Genomic DNA, 22,226 nt, shown 5'->3' with positions numbered 1-22,226 from the left:
GAGTGAGAGAGAGAGAGGAAAGAAGAGAGTGGCAGAATGGGTGAATAGAGCTAAGGACAAAGACAGAGAGAGAGAGAGCTGTTAACCTGTTAACTAGTTAATATGTATTAAGTCTGAAGTTACAGGAAGAGAGCATCAGCTGAAGATCAGGCGATGGGCATTTCTCTGTTTTCAAAGACTTCTCCTTGAAAAAGGAGACATACAAGTCCTGGACTTCAGGATACTGCTCTCACTGTGTTTTCTTCACAAGTTAATAACTGAAGATGTCGACTAGATCCCGGGACATGAATCTGTAGTTGTAATTTTCTTCAAATTTCTATTAGTCAAATCAGATACAGAAAATAGACAAACAGCGGATCTTTGGTATTTACTGACACTGCCAGGATGTGGTCGTGTATAACGGACTTCTTCACCTATGAAACCACCAAGTCGGTGGTGGTGAAGAGCTGGACCATCGGCATCATCAACCGAGTTGTCCAACTCCTCATCATCACTTACTTTATTGGGTGAGTATTTCCCTTCACCTTGGTGTATTTGTGGGATGGTGTGGTTTAATTAAAGAACAGCAGCTGCCAGTTACAGAAATCTTTATACGTTTGTATATTTTTATTAAAAAAAAGAAAAAAACAGTGCAAAAATAAAAAGGGGCATGGCCGTTCTCGGCTTCCGTAGTTTATACATGAAATGTTTAGACATTTATATTTCATACAATAAATTGGCATTGACTACTATATTGATTAATTGACAATTAACTAATAGGCTACATGATAGCACAAGTTAAAAATTAAGACACAGACAATACACCTCCCTATTATATCATCACTTGTATTACTGTCAAGCATTTTATTATGTGCCTGCAATGCAATAGCGCTGAAGGCATATATGTCCTGCATACTTATTCGACTTATTCATCTTCTGTATTGAAATTTCGGCGCGGTTTGTATTATTATCAACAATGAGCTAATGGACACATGAATTTCCCCTAGGGGATAAATAAAGTATGTATCTATCTATCTATCTATCTATCTATCTATCTATCTATCTATCTATCTATCTATCTATCTATCTATCTATCTATCTATCCTTCCATCCATCCATCCATCCATCTAAATGGCAATAAAAAAAAAATCCTACAGAGAATAAATGGGGAGAAGTCTTGAAAACGACCAAACCCAGCCCTCTAGAGCTCTACTGCTGCGTCATACTTCAATGTAGAAAAATCGTTGAAACGTTAAAGACTTGAGAATCTTTTGGGTTAAATAGGTATTTTGACGCAGTTTACGTTTTGTGTCATTTTTAGACCGTTTCAGATTTTATAATGGGTGTGTATTGCGCGGAATACTCAGAGCTAGAGTGGATGACATTTCGTGCACTGTAACTGGTTGGCTGATTAGACTCATTAACTCTTAGCCTTTTAAGTCAGGTATGAGAGCAACTCTGAGGTAAATAAACAGTGTATTTGTGTAAACGTGTGTGTGTTGATTTGTGGTTGTTTGTAGGACTGCCGCAATTAGTCGCTATAATCCACCTCTATATTTTGCGTCTACGAGTCGTTTCTCATACATACATTGATTGATTGGCGGCAAGTCACTATTTAGCGCCATATATTTATTCTCTATTTGTCTTTTATGCTCACACTGCTCTCTGGTCTCCGGGAGAGGCGGGGCTGCAGACACACACACACACACACACACACACACACACACGCTGCTCCGGGCACAAAACCAGGTGAAGTAAAGAGAACTGAAGATTACTTGAGTTGACGACAATTATCACTGAACTTTACTGTAAGTGCAATAAAACGTAAAAGGCCAATAAGAACTTTATCCAATCACCTGTCAAACAAACAACAAACAGAAAAGAGATGTTTTCATCTGTTTCCTCTCCGACTGCCGCTGTCTTTTACACAACATTGCGCTGGTTAAGCCAATAACGAACTGTTGGGAAACGCTACAACGAAAGCTGTATGTAACTGATTATCTTGCTTTTCCATGAATCTTAAAACGTGGCTGACTGTTGTAAACTGAGCGACTGGCTGAAACAAACCAGAACAGCCAATTCAAATCCCTTCACAGTCAAAGTTAGTTAAAAAACATTGTTGTGAGGTCATTTTGGCTCGTCCTGAAAACTTCAGAGGGCTTTTCGAAGGTCAAGCTTAGACAGTTTCTAACATACATGAACATTGACAGACAAACCATCTCCACCTTTGGATATTTACTATATAAGTGTCTCAACGTGGTAACACAAGCTTTTTGGAGGCTCTATGGTAGAAAGCTCTACTGCCACACACAACAATAAATACACGCACATTGACAGAAGTGCAGTTGCTGCCCAAACTTTCACACGACTGACTGTGATTGGCTAATTAGACTGATTAACTTAGGGCATCTTTTGCTATTGTACATGTTGTTCTGCTCTAGCAGGAGACATCACAGTAGCTTTATTGTGGATCAGCTTTTGTTAGGGCGTGTACATGTGTGTATACGTGTCTTGCTGTAGTTGTGGGGACCGATTGAGGTTCAAAACGATCATTGTGAGGTCACTTTGAAAATGTGAGGACTGGCGAAAGAGCTTTTTGAGGGATACCTGCAGTGACTGAGGTCAGAGATATTATTATTCTCTACAACATGAATAAAACTCAAAGTAACGTCCTCTGTAGAGATTGAAACGTGTGTGATGGATACACACCAAGCAGCAGGCACATTCAAAATTTCTTCAGGAATTTTGTAGTTATCAGTGTAATTATGGTAGCATCTTATGAGGTTTTTTTTTTGTAGTTTAAGATAATTTAGGTTTGTTTGTAGTAACTAGTATTTCTAGTTAATCATCAAAATTATAATAAGTAGTGTATTATGGGGGTTTGGGTTACTCTAACTCAGAAATGGATTTAAGTTAGGATTCGTTTACCGAAGCTGGTGGTCAGACTTCCTTCTGTTCTGTAGATATGTAAAGGTGTGTAACTTCAATTCAGTTTAATTCAGTTCAATTCAATTCAATTCAATTCAGTTCAATTCAGTTCAATTCAATTCAATTCAATTCAATTCAATTCAATTCAATTCAATTCAATTCAATGCCTTTAATTGTCACTGCACAGTGTACAACAAAATTAACTGTCTTGCTATTGGTCAGATAAGCTTTTGAATGTCTTACACTAATTTTTTATAATAATAATATATATTTTTTTTAATTTTCCGATACTGTAACGATGAACAATTTGACATTTTTAAGCTGTTCTCTGATATTGGTAGAGTTGAAGTGTAATAGCATCATTACACAAACACATACGCACAAATAAAGAAAGAAAGAAAGCATTAAATGATGGATACCTTCCACTTGTGCTTTTATTATATTTTCTTGTGTTACTTTCTAGATAAAAACCCATTTGCTGCAGCTGCAGTGATTTGTTTTTTTTTTATTAGGTACCTTTCCTCTGATTTACTCTGGAGAATTAAAGGGATATTTCAGATGTTTTTTAGCATTGTAGCTGTATGCAGAGAACTAGGCTCCCTGCAGAATGACGTCCAGAAATACACAGGAACTGTGTGTGTGTGTGTGTGTGTGTGTGTGTGTGTGTTTGCTTCAGGTGGGTCTTTGTCTATGAGAAGGCCTACCAAGTGAGAGACACAGCTATTGAATCCTCGGTGATGACCAAGGTCAAAGGTTTTGGAATTTACAATGACAAGGTGATGGATGTTGCAGACTACGTTACTCCTACACAGGTATGGATGGATAGATAGATAAATAGATAGATAGATTGATTGATTGATTGATTGATTGATTGATTGATTGATTGAGTGATGTGCTATATATGTGTTTTTTACAGGGAGCTTCAGTCTTCTGCATCATCACCAAACTGATCACCACAGACAACCAGGTCCAAGGATACTGCCCCGAGGTCAGCTACTGTTACTGCCATTACTGCAGTACTACCGCCATTGTTACTGCCTCACCATTACTAATACTTCTACTGGCATTACAAGTTGTGTACAAGCTAAAGTAGCTAAGATTAGCTAGATGAATCTTCATCTGCTGCATCTTTCCATTGACTGCCTCTAATTTCAGCTTTGCAGCCTTTCTACCTGCCTCTTCACAGTCACTATGTTTCCTACTAATAATGCTGCCACTCTGCCCTAATTTTCACAACTGTCTCTGATCCAGGCACATAGATATGAGTCTTCATAATTGATAAAGAATGGATTTGTTTCCTACATTACAAACTGTGTCATATGAACTCAAAGTTCTAAGGTGTGAATATGTCACAGCTCACATATTGTTGTAAAAGGTATATGATGTTCCTTTATGAACCAAATTTACAGGACAACATAGTAATCCATCTATAGCATCAACAAAAATGACCCGTTTGAGAATGAATCGGATGATATGCTACCACGCAGAGTATGAGACAGAAAACAGCGGGTTGTACCCGTAGACTGTAGATAAAGATGGACGTAGCCTTCGTGATGTCACCCACAGGTTTCTGAAGCTCAGAGTGAGCTGCTGCAGCGTCAACCATCATGGCAGTGTCTGACTCCGCCCCCTAACTCCCAGCTAATCCAAAAACAAGCAAAGAGAAAGGGGTGGGTAGAGCTGAGACTGAAGCATATGTTGACCCGCCTGTCACTCAAAGAGGCCATACCCCAATTCTCCATAACTTTAGTGCTAAATAAAATGTAAACAGGTGAGTTGTATAAACTGTTGTAAGGAAATTAGCTATAGAGACCAAAACTGTTTTGTACCGTTTAGTCGCAGCTGCCAACAATCTGCAGGAGCTCAGTGTTAAACAATAAGCTCTGTCTGTGGTAGTCTGTGCTCTTGCTTCACTGGCTAAACTGCTGCCAAGGTTTCCTCAGCTGCTCTACGCATTAAGAAGACAACACATGAAGGCAGCAGACGAGCCATGATACACAAATATCACGTTTCACACATTATTGGATAAAGTCTGATGAAGTTAGCTGCACTGAGCAGACTGACCAGGGCAGAGCCACACACACATTTACAACTACCAGTAATTATATTTAGGATTTATTCATGTCATTCATTGCAGCATGCAGTTTTTTTTTGTATTATTGTTTTGAGCCCCTCCATAATTTAACCATTCGTACAGTGATTTTATTCACTGAGCTGGAAACATCCCTGAAGGAGAGACTGGACCTCTGCATGTATATATCCAAAGATGAGGAAGAGAACTGCAATTTCTGTCCCTTGTGATGGAAAGTTGACGAAATGATCAAGTTGTCTTTGTGTATTTTAATAAGAGCTTTGCAAAAGATCAGCGTACAGTCACAACAGAGTGCAACTGCAGACTAATATCGAACAAAAAGTGTACATGAACTTTACTGGGAAAAGAAAGAAAGGGGGCAGGGTGTGTGTGAACAATTCCTGACTGTCTAAACTGCCAAGAAGAAGCAGCTGTATGTTCAAGACCAAACTACTCCTTAGTTTGTCCTGGATAGCACCAGATAAGGAGAATACATCTGAGAACAGATTCACACCAGGGTTATACAAAGTGCAGAATATGATTTCTCTATTACACCCCTTTCCCTTCATACGTTATTGGATCTAGTGTGTGTGTGTGTGTGTGTGTGTGTGTGTGTGTGTGTGTGTGTGTGTGTGTGTGTGTGTGTAATTGGATGTTACCTAGAGTGAGAAGAAGTATTCCTGTACCCAGGACAGCGACTGCACCAGACACCTCAATAAACCAGGGAGTTACGGTGAGACCTTCTGTCTTTCTCTTCTTCTTCTCCTCTCATTTTTGCCTCACAGTGTTTGATGAATTGTTTGTCTGTTTCTGTTTGTTTGAAAGCTTTTCTTTTCCTCCTCAGGTATCCTCACAGGGAAGTGTGTTCCTTTCAATGCCACCGTCAAGATGTGTCAGATAAAAGGATGGTGTCCTGCGGAGATAGATACCATCAAGACGTAAGGCGATGCTGTGCATGTGACAGAGCTTCTCTCCACCATCACACTTCTGTACTGTTATAATGAAGAACACTGACCTGAGCTGCTGATAAAAGATCATGATTAAAACTCAATTAAACTCACACACACAGACACAAGCTCTCAGAGGCCGAACCTCTCCCACACCTGCTGACCCTTCCCATCCTACCCGGAAAATAAATCAAATAAAATAGAATAAATTAAAAATAAAGACATAAATCAAAATGCACCATCACGACAGTGAAGAATTATATCTTGACTTAACATACATATACATATACACATGCGCATACGTAAATGTACCCACACTTGCACCATGTAAACATATACATACGCACTCACCCATAGACGCACCCAAGTCCTGCTTCATCCCAAAATTCAAAAAATAACTGAAGTAGTGAGTAACTGAGTATTTTATTTTGTCCTTGTCGATTTGACCAATCATAAAAATGCCACATTCAACATAAAATCAAAGTTTATTGATATCTGATTGGTTGGTCTGGCCCTACAAGAACTTGATACAGTGAGGAGAGCAATGACTATCGCTTCAGTTGTGATCCCCAACCCAGTTGCACAAGCAGTGCACCCACAGTTTTAAAATTCAAAACTGATATTGCCAATTCCATTATAGCATCCCATTTAAACAGAAAATACATGAGTAGACTAGAAATGTAAACTGGATTACGGCAGATAGTTTATTTTTAATTAACCAATCCATGCAAGAATAGATGTTTAGTAGGTTTAAATTTAATACATTATGGGCTCATGTATTATTAGAGTCTATGACTTTAGTAGTAACATAGAACAGTGCATGTTATATTTTACAGTCCTCATAGAGGAGCCCAGTAACAAGTCTTTAAGTCTGTAATCTGATGCTCTACAGACATGAGAGGAGGTGATGGATGTGAGTGTGTTGAGGTGAATCAGATGGAACTTCACATTGAAACGCACATTGCCCGATTTTTTTTTTTAGAGATTCTGGGGACAAAAAACAAAGAATACTCTGTATGTCTGCAGTTACACTCTCTCTCCCTCCCTCCCTCTCTCTCTCTCAGTACACCAATGATGGAAGTGGAGAATTTCACCATTTTCATCAAGAACAGCATCCGCTTCCCAACTTTCAACTACACCAAGTATGACAAGTATCATTTTAAACACCATGATGATGATGACGATGATTCTGAAGTCTCACATGCCGACATGATGGTGTGTGTGTGTGTGTGTGTGTGTGTGCGCAGAGGGAACTTCCTTCCGACAATCACTGGTGATTACATCCAAAAATGTAACTTTGACATGATCAACAACACCTACTGCCCCATCTTCAGAGTGGGAGACGTGGTCCACTACGCGCGGCAGAACTTCACTAAACTGGCAGACAAGGTGGCGTCCACACACTTTCTCGTGTCTCACGTCCAAGTCTAGACACATGATTTTTTATGTAACTGGAATCAAATAAGTCCTGTGCCTTGGCCTGATTATACAGAAGGCCTGAAAGGCAATTTTATTCCACCGCCCAGTGACAGTCAGAGCAGCAGCCATATTGTTTTCAGGTTGTCCATCCGTCCCATTCTCGTGGACATAATATCTCAGAAACGCCTTGATGGGCACTGTGTCAAATTTGGCGTAAACATTCACTTGGACTCAAGGATGAACTGATTAGATTTTGGTGGTCAAAGATCAAATTTCAAGTTCATGGTGACCTCACAAAACACAGTAACGCGCTGTGAACGCAATATCTCCGCAACGCCTTGATGGAACTTCTTCAAATTTGACATAAACATTCATTTAGAGTCAAGGATGAACTGATTCGACTTTGGTAGCCAAAGGTCAAGGTCACGGTGACCTCAGAAAACTATTTTTAGCCATTACTCGAGACTTCACAAAGTAATTATGACAAAATTTCACACAAATGGTTCGTATTTTCTATGACTCTTGATAAACTGGGATGTAACCTAAAACTAGTCTGTGGAGGAGGCAGACGACCACCAGGAGGTGATTCTAGTTTGTTTTGTTTTTTTTGTTTTTTTTTTCCAGGATAATTTTTTCTGATTTTATTTTCATCTGTGAAAACAGGTGAGAAGTAAATATCTATATTTTTTTGGAAGGATTTTCTAGTATATATTTTTCCAATTCCAACTATGTAAAATAACTTCATATATACTAATTAATATTTATAAATACAGAAATACCTATTGTGAAATAGGTCAAAAGCTGTAGAGGTCAATTTGAATAAGACATATGTAAAAGAACATTAGCAGCAGTATTATAAGACTGTACTCATGAGTAAAGAAGAGTAACACATTCAAACAGATTCATATTCCAATAGTTAATCCCAAACATAACAGCCAGTGCAGATTAGTTGCATGCAGGGGTGCTCTGTCAGGAGAGGCAAACCAGACAAATGTCTGGGGCCTTCAAGGAGAAAAGGGGCCCCTGATGGCCCATCATACTGGCACATGTTGCAATGACAACTATAAACCTCCCATAAAGACACTACACAGTTGATTGCTGTGAACGCTAACCCTAACTCTTTAAATGGGGGCCCTGTTGATGTGCGATGTAGCTAGCCTCTACCCATTGCCTGCATGTGAAACATGTAGGGGACATCTGTAAATAGTAGCGTCACTCATCCGTTTACCTCTCTCATGTTGAAAGGGAGGAGTGATTGGAATAAAGATTGGCTGGATGTGTGATCTGGACAAGTCAGATGACCAGTGCAACCCCTCCTACTCGTTCACCCGATTGGATGCCATGTCGCAGAAGAACGCTGTCTCACCGGGATACAATTTCAGGTACTTAGCTCAGCTGTTGGTCTGATGTGGCTGATCCAGAGAGCTCGACTGAATTGGAGAAATTCATGCTCTGCACAGGATGATATCTAATTATCTTAGTAAACACATGACCTTTCCTCTACCAACAACATTCGAACAAAACTCACTTTTACACATGAAATATTAACATATCTGATGGTATATTCAAGTGTTACATCTAAATCCTCTCTTCTGGTTCTGATCTTTTTTCTCTATTAAACCAGAGATTTACCTCTCAGGTGCACACTGATACAGAAGATTCCAATAGTTTCTATTATATAAAAAATAGTGTGATCTGTCTGTCTTCACAGGTTTGCCAAATACTATAAGATGGAGAACGGGACAGACTACCGTACGCTGGTCAAAGCCTATGCTATTAGGTTTGATGTTCTGGTCAATGGAAATGTGAGTTTCAATCAATATAACAAGATTTAAATGTGTCCATTCAGACAGGATTAACTTTATACTGAAGACAAAATGGAAGCTACATGTTGCTCTTTATACTTTATTATTATTTACTTTATACTTTCCTTTTAGGCATCTAAAGTGTCACAAATGTCTTGCTGCATAAACAGAATAATTTATACATCTACATGTGATCTCAGTAACAGTATGGTCTTAAAAGGGTTAACTTTGTGTCAGGTTTACACCACCTAAGACATTTAATACTGACACACAGAAGAGAAAGACAAGGGCGTTATTTCCTACTTGCGAGGAGAACGGACAGAGATTTGCTCAGTTACAATCTCCAACCCGCTCTGAGCAAACTCCACCGTCTCCTCTCTTTTTATTATCACACAAAGCATTCCAAACATTCTTCCAGCAGCAAGACATTGTTTATCTTAAAGAACTGAAGGTCATACCAAGTGTAACATAAAGGATGTCAAAGGTAATACAAAGGATAACATAATACAATGAGTGAATATAATCAATGAACATAATGAATGAATATGATGTGTGAATATGATATGGGGGTGATTGTGATACATGGTACAAATGTTTATTTCATGGTATAGAAGTAGAACAGACTGATTTCAGTCTGTTCTGTGCAGCGATCATGACAGCCTGTGGTCCTCTCCACCATCTGCATCCTGTTAAACAACTCATCACAAAAACAACTACATATATGGTTAGGGCAGTAAATCAGAGCGTGTTCATGTTAAGGGCAAGGTACAGACTAACTACATATATGATCTGAACAGCAAGGCAGGATAGATGGTTATGTATTATCAAATATGAGATAATTATATATACAATTATTCCAGCATTTCCCTCCTGTTTATCACATATTTGCTCAAATTCTCATATCACTTAGACAACCACTTCAAAAGATTTTCTGTTGTAAGATCATTTTTATGAACACAAATATGCTTACACTCAGAGAATCTCCTGAGAGAATGTTTTACTCACAGTCTCCAGGGTCAGGAAAAAAGTCAGGTACTCCATAGTACGTTGTCTCAGCATCGTCATCCTCACTATCGGTATCCTCCTCAGATGGTTTACCTAATAGTGGATACATTTGTGCTATTTGGTTTCCCAGGGGTGAGATGGCTGTGGTAATGAGACGATTTAACAATGAACGTATGCAGGGAATACAACAACATCCACATAAGGTTAAGATCGCAGCAAACACTGCTATTGAGACCAACACAGAGGATACCAGGATTCTGTATTTTCCAAACGCATCCATCCAAGAATCCCACAGCGTGGTATCTACTCCTGAGTGGTCTTTCATTTTGCCGTTTAGAGTTCGGAGGCCCTCTATAGCCTTGGTGAGGCTGCCATCAGCAGCAGTGTTATTAGGAATGAAACTGCAGCATCGTTCTCCAAACATTGCACACACTCCTCCTTTCTCAGCCAAGAGCATGTCAACCGCTATCCTGTTCTGAAAAGTCATGAGTGACGTCGCAGCTAGTTGACCATGTACTGCCTCGAACCCGGCCTCTGTCCAATTTCCCAATTTCTGAACGTTATAGTGGACATAGTTTATTCTATCTACGTTTTTATTAATTGTACACCACCAACAAATTGATGATTCAAATCCAGCAGCCACCTGATCAGCCAATTTGTACTCGTCTCTGGCACCCCTCTTGGCACCCCTCTTGGCACCCCAATAGCATCAATGTATGTAGGATCGTTGTCTGATCGCCATGCCACTGCTCTTTTCTTTAGATGCCACTGTTTGGGCATTTCGGCAGTTAGATTTTTTGTCAAGTCTTTTGCTGATACGGGATATATAGATACAGGTAACAGTAAAGTTACTAATGCATATAACCCTGTCACATTTATAGGAAATCTGTCAAATATCCTATCATCTCCACACCACCACCATATGTCTCCTCGAGACACAGGCTTGAGATTAGCTGTTGTGATTATGCCTCCAGTGCACTCAGATTTAGTGAGATTACTTTGATATTGGCCACTACCGGTTATGTTAACGCATGTGAAATTACCAGGTGCCACCTTTTTAGAGAACACAGGTTTCTTTGCTGTTGCCTTGGCGATGGGAAAAACCGCATCCCAGCCACTGCATGTGGAATTAGGATTTGTTTTATTCATAACCTCAATCACACACTGTCGTGAAATTATTGCAGGGATAACTTGCAGAATAGGTCTAGGACTCATACACACCACACAGTCTCTTTTAGACATATTTGCAGCCTGATCTACCATAAGTAACCAATTGTTGCTCTGTCCTGAAACTCCTGTAGTAACCCTAAACCATTCATCCACATCCTTCTTTTCAGCGTTAGAGGCCTTCATTGTCACATCACTCTGCTTCCTAGTGTTATTTACACATATTTGTAAAGGATAATATGGATCTATGCTGGAGTGTCTGGCCCACAACAACAATGTAAAACATGATGTATTGTTTAAAGTAATATAGGGAACAGTGTAGGGACCATTAGGTAAGGATACTGTTAACTCTAAATTTGCACCATTGTGTTTTAAGGTTATTTTATCCTGGAAATATTTTGCTGATGTTTCTGATCCTGGTGTCCAATATTGATTTTCGTCAGTGATTAAAGTATCCCAGCTGAAATCCGAAATGCTACTAGTTAAGTACCACCAGTAAGAATCCCACCCTTCCCCTGTAGTTAGAACCCACGGATGGGTACCCCAAAATCCCTTGAGATTTTTTATAGGAACGGATAGAACAGTGCTGTTGTTGGGAGCTACAGTTACACGGACGGCATTTTCTCGTGCCCACTTTACTATCCAAGGCGTGCCATCCCACTCATAATCCGCACTACGTTTGATCTTTTTGTGTGTTACATTTTGCTGAGTTAGGTTAAGAGTCTCATTTCTAGTTAGTCCTTCTTTCGGTGGTCCGCCTAAATACCACACGAACAGAAATGTTAGAATTAAGAACAGTGTCACTGTCCAACCTAGAATTGCGTTCCTTAACCCATTTGGAGTCATTATGGCTGAAAGTTTCCTCCTCTACTGGGTTCGGTGTCTTAGAAATTCTTCACTGACTTTCAGGTCTATCCAGACTCTACACGTCTGAATCCACCCTATTATCAGTCTTTAGCTCACCTCCCCTATCGGAGTTTTCAACCGAAATGACCTTTTTACAATGAGTAAGATGAATCCAAGTTGATCTTTCTGCTATTTTTACCGCAGTGGGAGTCGTTATCAGCACCTGATAGGGTCCTTCCCACTTAGGCGAGTGCCAGTGTTTCTTCTTTATACTTTTTATTAGCACCCAGTCTCCTGGTTCCACTAATTGGATCACCTGTTGGGAGACAGAAGGATTTTCATCAGTTAGTTTTTGTTTCTGTTTCTCTAATATTTTTCTCATGTAATCTGCTAGATTAGCTTCCTCATCCGTTTCCCATTGATTTTTAAATTGGGGTAATTTATAGGGTCTTCCAAACAAAGTTTCGTATGGAGTTAACCCTGTGGTGGATGTAATGTTTATATATAGTTTAACTAAGTCTAAACACTGTGTCCATGGCCTTCCTGTTTCCTCAATGCACTTCCTTAACCTATTTTTAATAGTTCCGTTTGTGTGTTCCACTAACCCTGCACTTTGTGGATGATAAGCACAGTGATTTTTTAAGTTGATATGGAACATTGTTCCAACCCTTTTGATGACCTGGTTGACAAAATGAGTTCCATTATCACTATATATTTTTTCAGGGATCCCATACCTTGGTATGATATCTTTGCATAACGCTTTAGCCACTGTTAGTGCATCAGGGTGTTTTGTGGGGAAAAGTTCAATCCATTTTGAAAAAGCATCCACTATGACTAGACAATACTTTTTTCCTTCACTTTGGTTTAATTCTATAAAGTCCATGTGGATTATTTGAAACGGATATTGGGCTTTGGGGAAACGGCCCCTTCGTGGTCTTAGGTTTCCTTGCGAGTTATGTTTTGCACAAGTTAAACATTTTTTGAATAAGAGTTAAAGCCATAGGTAGTAAAGTATTGATGTATCTGTCCTACCATCCCTCCTGTTGAGACATGTGTTACACCATGGCTCAATATAGCCGCCCACTTGTATAGGTTTTTTGGTAGGATAGGTTTATTCGCAGGTCATACATATGTGCCTTTGCATAGTTTTGCTCCATTTTTTATCCAAGTGTCTTTTTCTGACTGTGGACTTTGATGTTGCTTTTTTTCTAGTACCTCATCATCTAGTTTTTTATCTTCCTCCAAGGATAAAACCTCGAACTGTCCTTCCGCAGCCGCTTTTGCGCTCTTATCAGCGAAAGCATTCCCCAGGGAAACTTCATCTGTCCCTGATGTGTGTGCTGCACATTTACATATCGCCAGTGTTTTGGGTAACTGAACTGCCTGCAACAGTTCTTTCAACAGGGTGGCGTGTGTGACTGGTTTCCCAGTCGAGGTTACCATGCCCCTGTTCTTCCAATATTGTGCAAAAGTATGTACTGTAGCAAACGCATACTGGCTGTCAGTATAGATTGTAGCATCTTTATCTTTCATTAATTTGCAAGCTTCTGTTAGTGCTATGAGTTCAGCAGCTTGTGCTGAGAGATGTGAAGGTAATTGTTTAGCTTTTAGCACCTTATTTGAGTCACTACTGCATATCCAGTCTGAGTTTTGCCTAGGTCATTCTTTTTGGATGACCCGTCCACAAATAAAACTTCCCCTACTCCTAAAGGTTGATCTTTTAGGTCAGTCCTGCTCTTTGCTGTCTGTTCAGCTAATTCCTGACAGTCATGTTTTACTCCTCTTGGGAGTGGTAACAAAGTGGCAGGATTTAGTGTTGTACATCTTTCAATAGTGAGATGTGGTTGTGACAGCAACGTGGCCATGCAAGACAAATGTCTTGCAGGTGACAGAAATACCATATTTGTTTGTAACAACAAAGCAGAGACAGCATGTGGCACTTTCAGGATTAGAGGGTGAAACAGTACAATGGTGGAACTTGTTTCTACAGCCATTGAGGCTGCTATAACAGCTCTTACACAGTGTGGTAAAGCACATGCCACACTATCTAGTTTAGATGAAAAGTATGCAACGGGTTTAACTTTATCTCCATGTTGTTGAACCAACACGGATGTCATGAAATGTCCTTTACAGTCTACCATTTGAATGAAAGGTTTGTTGTAGTCTGGTAACGCTAAGGCAGTGCTTGACACCAAAACTCTTTTTATGTCACAGAAAGCTTTTTCAGCTTCTTCTGTCCAGTGCAATGGTGAAGTCATTTTTAGATTATCTGCATACATTAGTTTTTGCAAAGGTGCTGTTATTTCTGCATAATTAGGCACCCAGCTCCTACAATAATTTGTTAGGCTTAAAAAGGACATCATTTGCTTTTTTGTTCCTGGTTTAGGTGCTTGGAGAATAGCCGTCTTCCTATCCTCTACAATAGTTCTTCCACCTGCACTTAGATTGTGACCCAGATATTTTACCGTTTCTTTATATAACTGGAGTTTCTTTTTGCTCACTTTGTGGCCCTCTTCTGAGAGATTATTACTCCTGCTGTTATTAAGTCTTCTATCACTGGTTTTATACCTTCATATGCATCTGGTTTTAATGGGTACTGTCGTACACAAGGTCTGTATTCTGTTTTTGATCTTATTTGCACAGGAAGGGCTCCTTTTATCAATCCTACGTCAGTAGATCCTTTTGACCACAATTTATCAGGAATCTGAGTTATCCATTGCTCCTCTTTTTCCGTCAGCAATATTTCTCAGTGTTTTGTTGATTGTAAGTGCACACCTCCTTGTACTGTGATTGGCCACAACAAAGCTTTTCTAGTTAACCCAGTAGACTCACTCCCCCAAGTTACAGTTGACGTCTGTATCCAGTCTTTTGCATTCTCTCCCTGTTGCACCATTTTCCCCAAGTCCTTCCAGTCCTGGTCTGTTCTTTTGTACAAAGATATGTGAGGTGGGGTCCACATTTTGAACAAAGTCTGTGTCTCATCCGTCAGTGCTACTGCTGCAACTGATGTGCTGTCTGCGTCTGCGTACATGTAGGTCACTGTGATTTTTGCAGGGGTCATTCTGGTCAGTTTAGCTTCATAGTCTTTGTCTGGTCCAGGGAAACGCCGATAACAAAGCGTTACGTGTGGATCATCTTCTGCCATCTGATCTTGTGGTGTTTGTATCGCATTTCTTCCCTCTGCCATCAGTGCAGTCGCGGCCTCATGTGGAAGCCTGTTGGGAATGTCAAGGGAATAGTAGTAGTTCGGCTGACCTATCCCCTGCACAACAAAAACGTCACCACTTTGCAAATCTGCCTTTCTTACGACTACAATCTGCCCTTGAGGTGTAGGTATCAGGGCTAATCCTAGTAGCAACGAGCCGTCACGGCCTAGAAGATTTACTGGACATTCTGGGAACATCAGGATAGATAGCTGACAAGATTGTCCAAGTGGGTCCCTCAACCAGACTGGCTCTGACTCTGGTACTTGGGTTAGCTTTCCACTTGCAGAACGCACATTCACACACTGATCGCTTAGTCTGACGTTGGGTAGAAATTCTCTACATGTGGTCCGACACGCCCCAATGTCACATAGGAATCTGACTGATTCCCCATTTACCATTAATTCTACTTCGGGCCGAACACTGTCCAAAGATAGTAACTCTTGAAAAATTAAGGAGAACTTCGTCTCCTGTTGGTTCACTTATTTGTAATGGTTCAGCTGTCTGGGGCATAGATTCAGTGTGTTTTGGATCTAGTCATGCTGAGAAGGATTTTTTCTCCGGACAATCTCGAACGAGATGTCCCTCTTTGCCACACCCCCAACATCCTGACAGACTCCGTCTATAATCTGCGCGTCCTACTCCTCCACCTCTCTGTCCTCTACCTCCTCCTCTAAATCCGCGTTTTCCTCTACCCCCGTGGTAGAAAACCTTGTTCTTTCCCTTTTGATGAAAGGCTCCAATGGCCTTCTTTTTCTTTTCTTTTACAACCTTTTCTGCATGGAGGGCATGATTAACATAATCGTCTAAGGTCCCTGCGGTGAACCCTATGTAATGTCTCTCAACCCAACTGCGGATAGCATCTTTGGACCCTGCATGGATGGTGTTTTTTAGTAGTTGGCGGAAAGCACCATTTTGCTGTCCATCATCCTCCAAGCCACTGTGCATTTTGAAGGCTTTTGTCATTCTGACTTTATAGTCTTCAAAAGACTCCTCATCTCTCTGTTTAACTCTCCCTATTTCTGTATAGTTTGCTCTTCGTCTAAACCTGAGAGTGGCTCTGTCCTCTAGTGCTCGTATCCTGACTAGAAGCTCAACAGAATCGTGAGCTAAGACAGCTGGTGGAACTGCTCCGTCTAACGGACTCCAGTTCCCGCACACGTGGTGCCAGTCAGTTTTTAAAGCTGCCATCCACACTTGCTGTACTTCCTGTCCATTAAGATGATATGATCTCCTCAAGCCTTCCATTTCCTGGATAAACTGAGTTATATCCTCCTTGTGTGAAATGATTCCTTCTACTGCTTTCTTAACATCCTCTATGGTCCATGTTCTATACACCAAAATGGTGGGTTGTTCCCCATTATTATTGGGGTTTGCTACTTGGATCTTGGGATAAGCTTCAGCACTACTAGGTGACATGTCAGTCACCACTGCCACTGCCATCTTTATCCAAAAGTCTTTGTCACTGTATCCTTCTTTTTCCTTTTTCTTGGGATCATTTTTTGTTTTTGTGATTATATCGGTCTTTGGTACGGCTATTTTTTGGGTGCTTAGCTGACCCTCAAATCCATATTTTGTTATCCATTTATCTAGGTGTTTTATTTTACTTGGATCCTGTTTCTCAACATATTTCCAATCTTTACATGATAAATGTTCTTTTGGAGTTAGTTTGCTACCCCCCTGTCCCATTTTACCTTCTTATTTTTTATTTTATTTTATTTATTTATCTATTAATATATTTATTTCTTTATTTCTTTATTTCTTTACTTATTATTGTCTCTTTATGCTTTGTTGTTTGGGATCGTTTTATCTATTAATATATTTATTTATTTATTTCTTTACTTATATTTATCTCCCTAGGTACTTTAATTTAGTTCGGTTTGACTCTCTCCCATTTATTTTATTTGTTTATTTTCAACTTATCCTTATCCTTAACTTGAGCTTTTAGTTGTTTCTTGTGTTTTTTTAAGAATTTGGGTCAGTCCTGTTAACACCTAGGGTGTTCTAAAGACTGGTTTTTCCTTTGTCAGTAGGACAGCACTTCAATTCCCTGTTGTGGTAATTCTCACTTCAACTCTTTCGAGTGGAGAATTCTTGCCTTTGCATCCACAAAAGGTTTGCTGTTTACTTCCCACTGCCTTATATGAGACTAAACACCTAGTGGTATTTTAATCTCCATTCACTCAGTCATTCATTCACAGTTTGTTTTTCCACGGATCTTTACGGGACTCCGCTGCCCATTACTGTTATCACGGAATTTCTCGGACTCCGCCGTCCCTCTTTTACCTGTCAGAGCCCAGGATTCACAGGGTTTGTTACAACGCGCAATGACCCTCAGTCACTCGCTTGTTTTTAACAAAACTGTACTCACCGCTGTTGTCCTTCCCCTCTCGGAATACCGTCACCCATCAGATCCCAGCTGGAGGGTAAACATCCAGTCCTGGAAAAGGATTTCAAGAGCTCACACTATGGAGCTCTGCTGTGGCCACAGTCTTTCCTGGAGTTCACCCTCCCGCTGGAATCCTCAGGTCTATTGGTATCCGGCTCGAAGGACCAAGTTAATGTCAGGTTTACACCACCTAAGACATTTAATACTGAAACACAGAAGAGAAAGACAAGGGCGTTATTTCCTACTCGCGAGGAGAACGGACAGAGATTTGCTCAGTTACAATCTCCAACCCGCTCTGAGCAAACTCCACCGTCTCCTCTCTTTTTATTATCACACAAGGCATTCCAAACATTCTTCCAGCAGCAAGACATTGTTTATCTTAAAGAACTGAAGGTCATACCAAGTGTAACATAAAGGGTGTCAAAGGTAATACAAAGGATAACATAATACAATGAGTGAATATAATCAATGAACATAATGAATGAATATGATGTGTGAATATGATATGGGGGTGATTGTGATACATGGTACAAATGTTTATTTCATGGTATAGAAGTAGAACAGACTGATTTCAGTCTGTTCTGTGCAGCGATCATGACAGCCTGTGGTCCTCTCCACCATCTGCATCCTGTTAAACAACTCATCACAAAAACAACTACATATATGGTTAGGGCAGTAAATCAGAGCGTGTTCATGTTAAGGGCAAGGTACAGACTAACTACATATATGATCTGAACAGCAAGGCAGGATAGATGGTTATGTATTATCAAATATGAGATAACTATATATACAATTATTCCAACACTTTGAAATAATTTCAGATCAGATAAAGAAGCTATGATCAATTAAATCTTTTTATCAGACATTATAAACATAGATCTTGGGGCCTTTCTGTGTGGAGTTTCCATGTTCTCCTCATTTCGTTTTGAATTTCCTCCCACAGTTCAAAGACATGCAGGTATGGTGGATTTACTGACAGAGATGCCTGCTTTAAAAAAACCTGCTCCACATCGGCCACTACATGAATCAGCATGTAAACTCTGGACACGTCGAGAAGAAGTGGTTATGAATGCTTCATATTAATTAGCTTGGTTAGCTAGGTTCATGAAAACAGACACTGGATTAGAGGGACACTCTCTTCTTTTTAAATAGCCTGTTGATTCCCTCCTCCTGGTGTGGCTGAAACTGAGATTTTTTACATTAACTATTGGTTCAGTAAAATTCCAAAAAATAAAACCATGTATATTCTTTCACTTTACTTTAACCAAATTATGTCAAGAGTGACACATAAATTTGTACATATATTGAAACTAACACAGAAATATAATCCTGCTAATTGTGTCACAAACTTGCTGACTCAGGAGATCCTTTGTTCCCACTGCCATAAGGCTGTACAACACCTCAGCCAAAGGAAGTGAACTAATCTAATTATTATTGTTTATTTATTATCAACTGTTATTATTATTATTATTATCATTATTATTATTATCAACAATGAGCTAATGGACACATGAATTTCCCCTAAGGGATGAAATATCTATCTATCTGTCTATCTATCTATCTATCTATCTATCTATCTATCTATCTATCTGTCTATCTATCTATCTATCTATCTATCTATCTATCTATCTATCTATCTATCTACACAGCCTCCTCCAAGCCTACACCGCAGTTTTCAGGGAGGCGTGACTGTGGCTCCTATCCAGAGTTCATGTATAGGTCATCGCTCTTTCCACCTACATGGAACAAACTACACTTGTTAACACTTAAATAACACACATACATAAACACACACATAAATCATTTATAAGCTGTTATAACACATCTGATAAATAGAGCAACAATGGCCTATTGCTTGCCAAATGGTGAGCCCACATGTATCTGTACTGTTCTCCATCATCAGCATTTGTACCTGCTGCTTCTTCACATGTTTGTTAATTTACTAGTAATTAACCACCGTCAGCATCTTAATGGTCAGAAAGTTTCATTTGGCTGATCAAATTATGGCAGATTACACGATCATATCACATGACCAGATTCATCCTCTGAGGCCTCGGCAGTGTTGTTTACCTTGACCTGCTCTCAGCAGCCGTCCTCATTCTGATCACAGCTGTTGATAAGATATTAACACGCAGATGCTTTCTGCTGGTTGCTCTCTTCTTCAGGACTGTAACACTCAGGTAGAACACAGGTGGTGACCTTCCTTTACCTGGTGAACGGCTCACCCATTCTTTGTCCCACTGTCCACATCTCTGTGATTCTCCCTCCATCCATCTTCATGTTTCTTCATCTCATTTTAAAATCATTTATTTATCACTTACAAACATTTATAAACACATCATCATTTATTAATGAGTTACTATAAGGCCCCTTATAAATGGTATCAAATCATTAGTAAGAATAATGAGTAGTAAGCATTAACTTGATCATGCCAAATGGTGAGCTCGCATGAATGTATGAAAACTGTTATAACTTGTTTATAATTGTTTATTTATCATTTATAGGAATAAGAATTAATAACTCAATTATAAACCATTTATAAATCCTTAATAAGGGCAGTCGGACCAACATTTCTACTACAAAATTAATGAAGTGCTAGAGATACCCAGGAGACTGAAACCTGCTGATATGATCTACTGTTCTTCCTTTGTAGGCAGGCAAGTTCAACATGATCCCCACACTCATCAACATGGTGGCAGCCTTCACATCAGTGGGAGTGGTGAGTTGTGCTGGTATACCTGACACAACCAGTATAAAATTATTTATAATTATTAATGATTATTCTTATGCAGGGTACGGTGCTGTGTGACATCATACTTTTGAACTTCCTGAAAGGAGCGGAGCAGTACAAGGCCAAGAAATTTGAAGAGGTAAGATATACAGTGGAGAGTTCAATGCACCGCAGCTTAAGAAAACATACCCAAAAGACACAACACAAACGTGCTGCAAATACATGCCGTCTTCATAACTTCAAAAGTCACAAACCAGTATATACCAGCCAGTTCATCACTTTCTTGTGTCCCCTGGAGACACTTCCTTTGTCATCTGTACTATTTGCAGCATGTTTCTGCATGAGGTTGTATTGTGTGTATTTGCAGTGCGATTCTTTAGTTGCAGTGTGTTGAGGTCTCAGAGTCACCGTAAAAAATACCTGGTTCTTAAGATAACTAAGTGTTGATCATCACCAATATGTGGTTTGTCAAAACTTAAAGCTGCATTAATTTGCTTTTTTAATTTTTTTTTGCAGACCAAGCTATGAACAGAACATTGACAAATTATCACCTTTTAAAGCTGATATGATAAACTTGTTAGCAAACAGTTGTCCTCACATCCAGAGCCAGAAAACCAACACAATGAGCTAAAAGAGACTAAAAGGTAATATAGAGCAGAGAGGGGCAGGAGAGTTGGTTGATAACTCTCTGCTGGTTTGTCACCTGCCATGTTACATTTTGGGTTTGGGCGCCCTATTAAAGCAGTTATTTGTTAGTTTTGCTATCTCTACATAACCAACGTTAGCATAAGCAGCTGTGTACTTAGTACATAGTCTAGAAGAAATGTTGTGAGTTCAGCATCAAACTTCATTCAGACTTGCCAACAGCTGTCTCCAGAGGTGGACAGCAATGCCAATTATACCTCTTGTCTCTATCACATCCTTTCTTCTGCTGAAGTTAGCATGCTAACCAGTGAACCCCAGCCTAACAATTCACTGTAGCATCTGATCTGCTCCCAAAACGTATCGCTGTGAGGGAGTATTATAACTTCTTGTATTGTAAACAAGCTTCCTACATCAAAAACTGAAATGCTAAAACCTGCAGTTCCTGTAATGACCACTACATCATCTTTATTTACAGTCTATGATCAAGACAACAATGGCAGAAGAGCTTGTCAAGAGACAATCGCCACCACCCACTTCTGGCAGGAAACAATGTTCAGCTAAAGAGAAAACTTAGAAATCGCTCTTTTAAGTCTGTACTTAATAATGCCCCCTTTTGGCAATTAAGTCTTTCTATTCATACAGGAGCTCATACTTAAATCTAATGTATGTGTTTAGTTAGGGTTAGGAGGTTTTGACAGATGACAATACCATATTGTGTTAACATACTAAATAGCAATACATCTCTCTGTCTGTCCCTCTCTCTCTCGTACTGTAGGTGTCGGACAGTCCACTGGAATCCCAAAGCAACGGGTTTTACCGCTCCCAGCTGTCACTCAGACATCACGAGACCATCATGAGGTCCAATGACTCAGGTGCTTTTTCTATTGAGCATTACAGCTAAATTGACAGGGCGGGAGGAACAGCCTGTGGCCAGTGGTTGGGTTTCTCTCAAAATGTCAGAGTTCTCAGTTTGATCAATTTCACTTATTCAGGCCTTTCTTTATATAACACAGTACCTCAGTGTTACCCAGGTTCATGTCAGTGTCCAAATACATCTGAAGAACCTTGAGCTGTTGCCCTCAAATATTTCA

At 39.7% G+C, this 22,226-nt stretch overlaps 1 protein-coding gene across 1 annotated transcript; it reads left to right on the top strand.

The window, feature by feature from the left end:
• Window positions 1–381: 381 nt before the first annotated feature.
• Window positions 382–22,226, top strand: p2rx3b (purinergic receptor P2X, ligand-gated ion channel, 3b). The gene is made up of 12 exons (XM_056371480.1): window positions 382–506; window positions 3,584–3,719; window positions 3,824–3,895; window positions 5,642–5,711; window positions 5,823–5,916; window positions 6,990–7,067; window positions 7,173–7,314; window positions 8,590–8,726; window positions 9,056–9,149; window positions 20,413–20,478; window positions 20,552–20,629; window positions 21,911–22,226. Exons 1-12 carry the CDS (start codon window positions 385–387, stop codon window positions 22,034–22,036), a joined length of 1,215 nt encoding a protein of 404 aa, XP_056227455.1. The 5' UTR covers window positions 382–384; the 3' UTR covers window positions 22,037–22,226.

The sequence above is a fragment of the Seriola aureovittata genome, chromosome 3 (genome assembly GCF_021018895.1).
Source record: "Seriola aureovittata isolate HTS-2021-v1 ecotype China chromosome 3, ASM2101889v1, whole genome shotgun sequence".
In the NCBI taxonomy this organism is placed as follows: domain Eukaryota; kingdom Metazoa; phylum Chordata; class Actinopteri; order Carangiformes; family Carangidae; genus Seriola; species Seriola aureovittata.
Note: the sequence above shows the minus strand (reverse complement) of the source record. Positions and strands in the feature narration are given on the sequence as shown.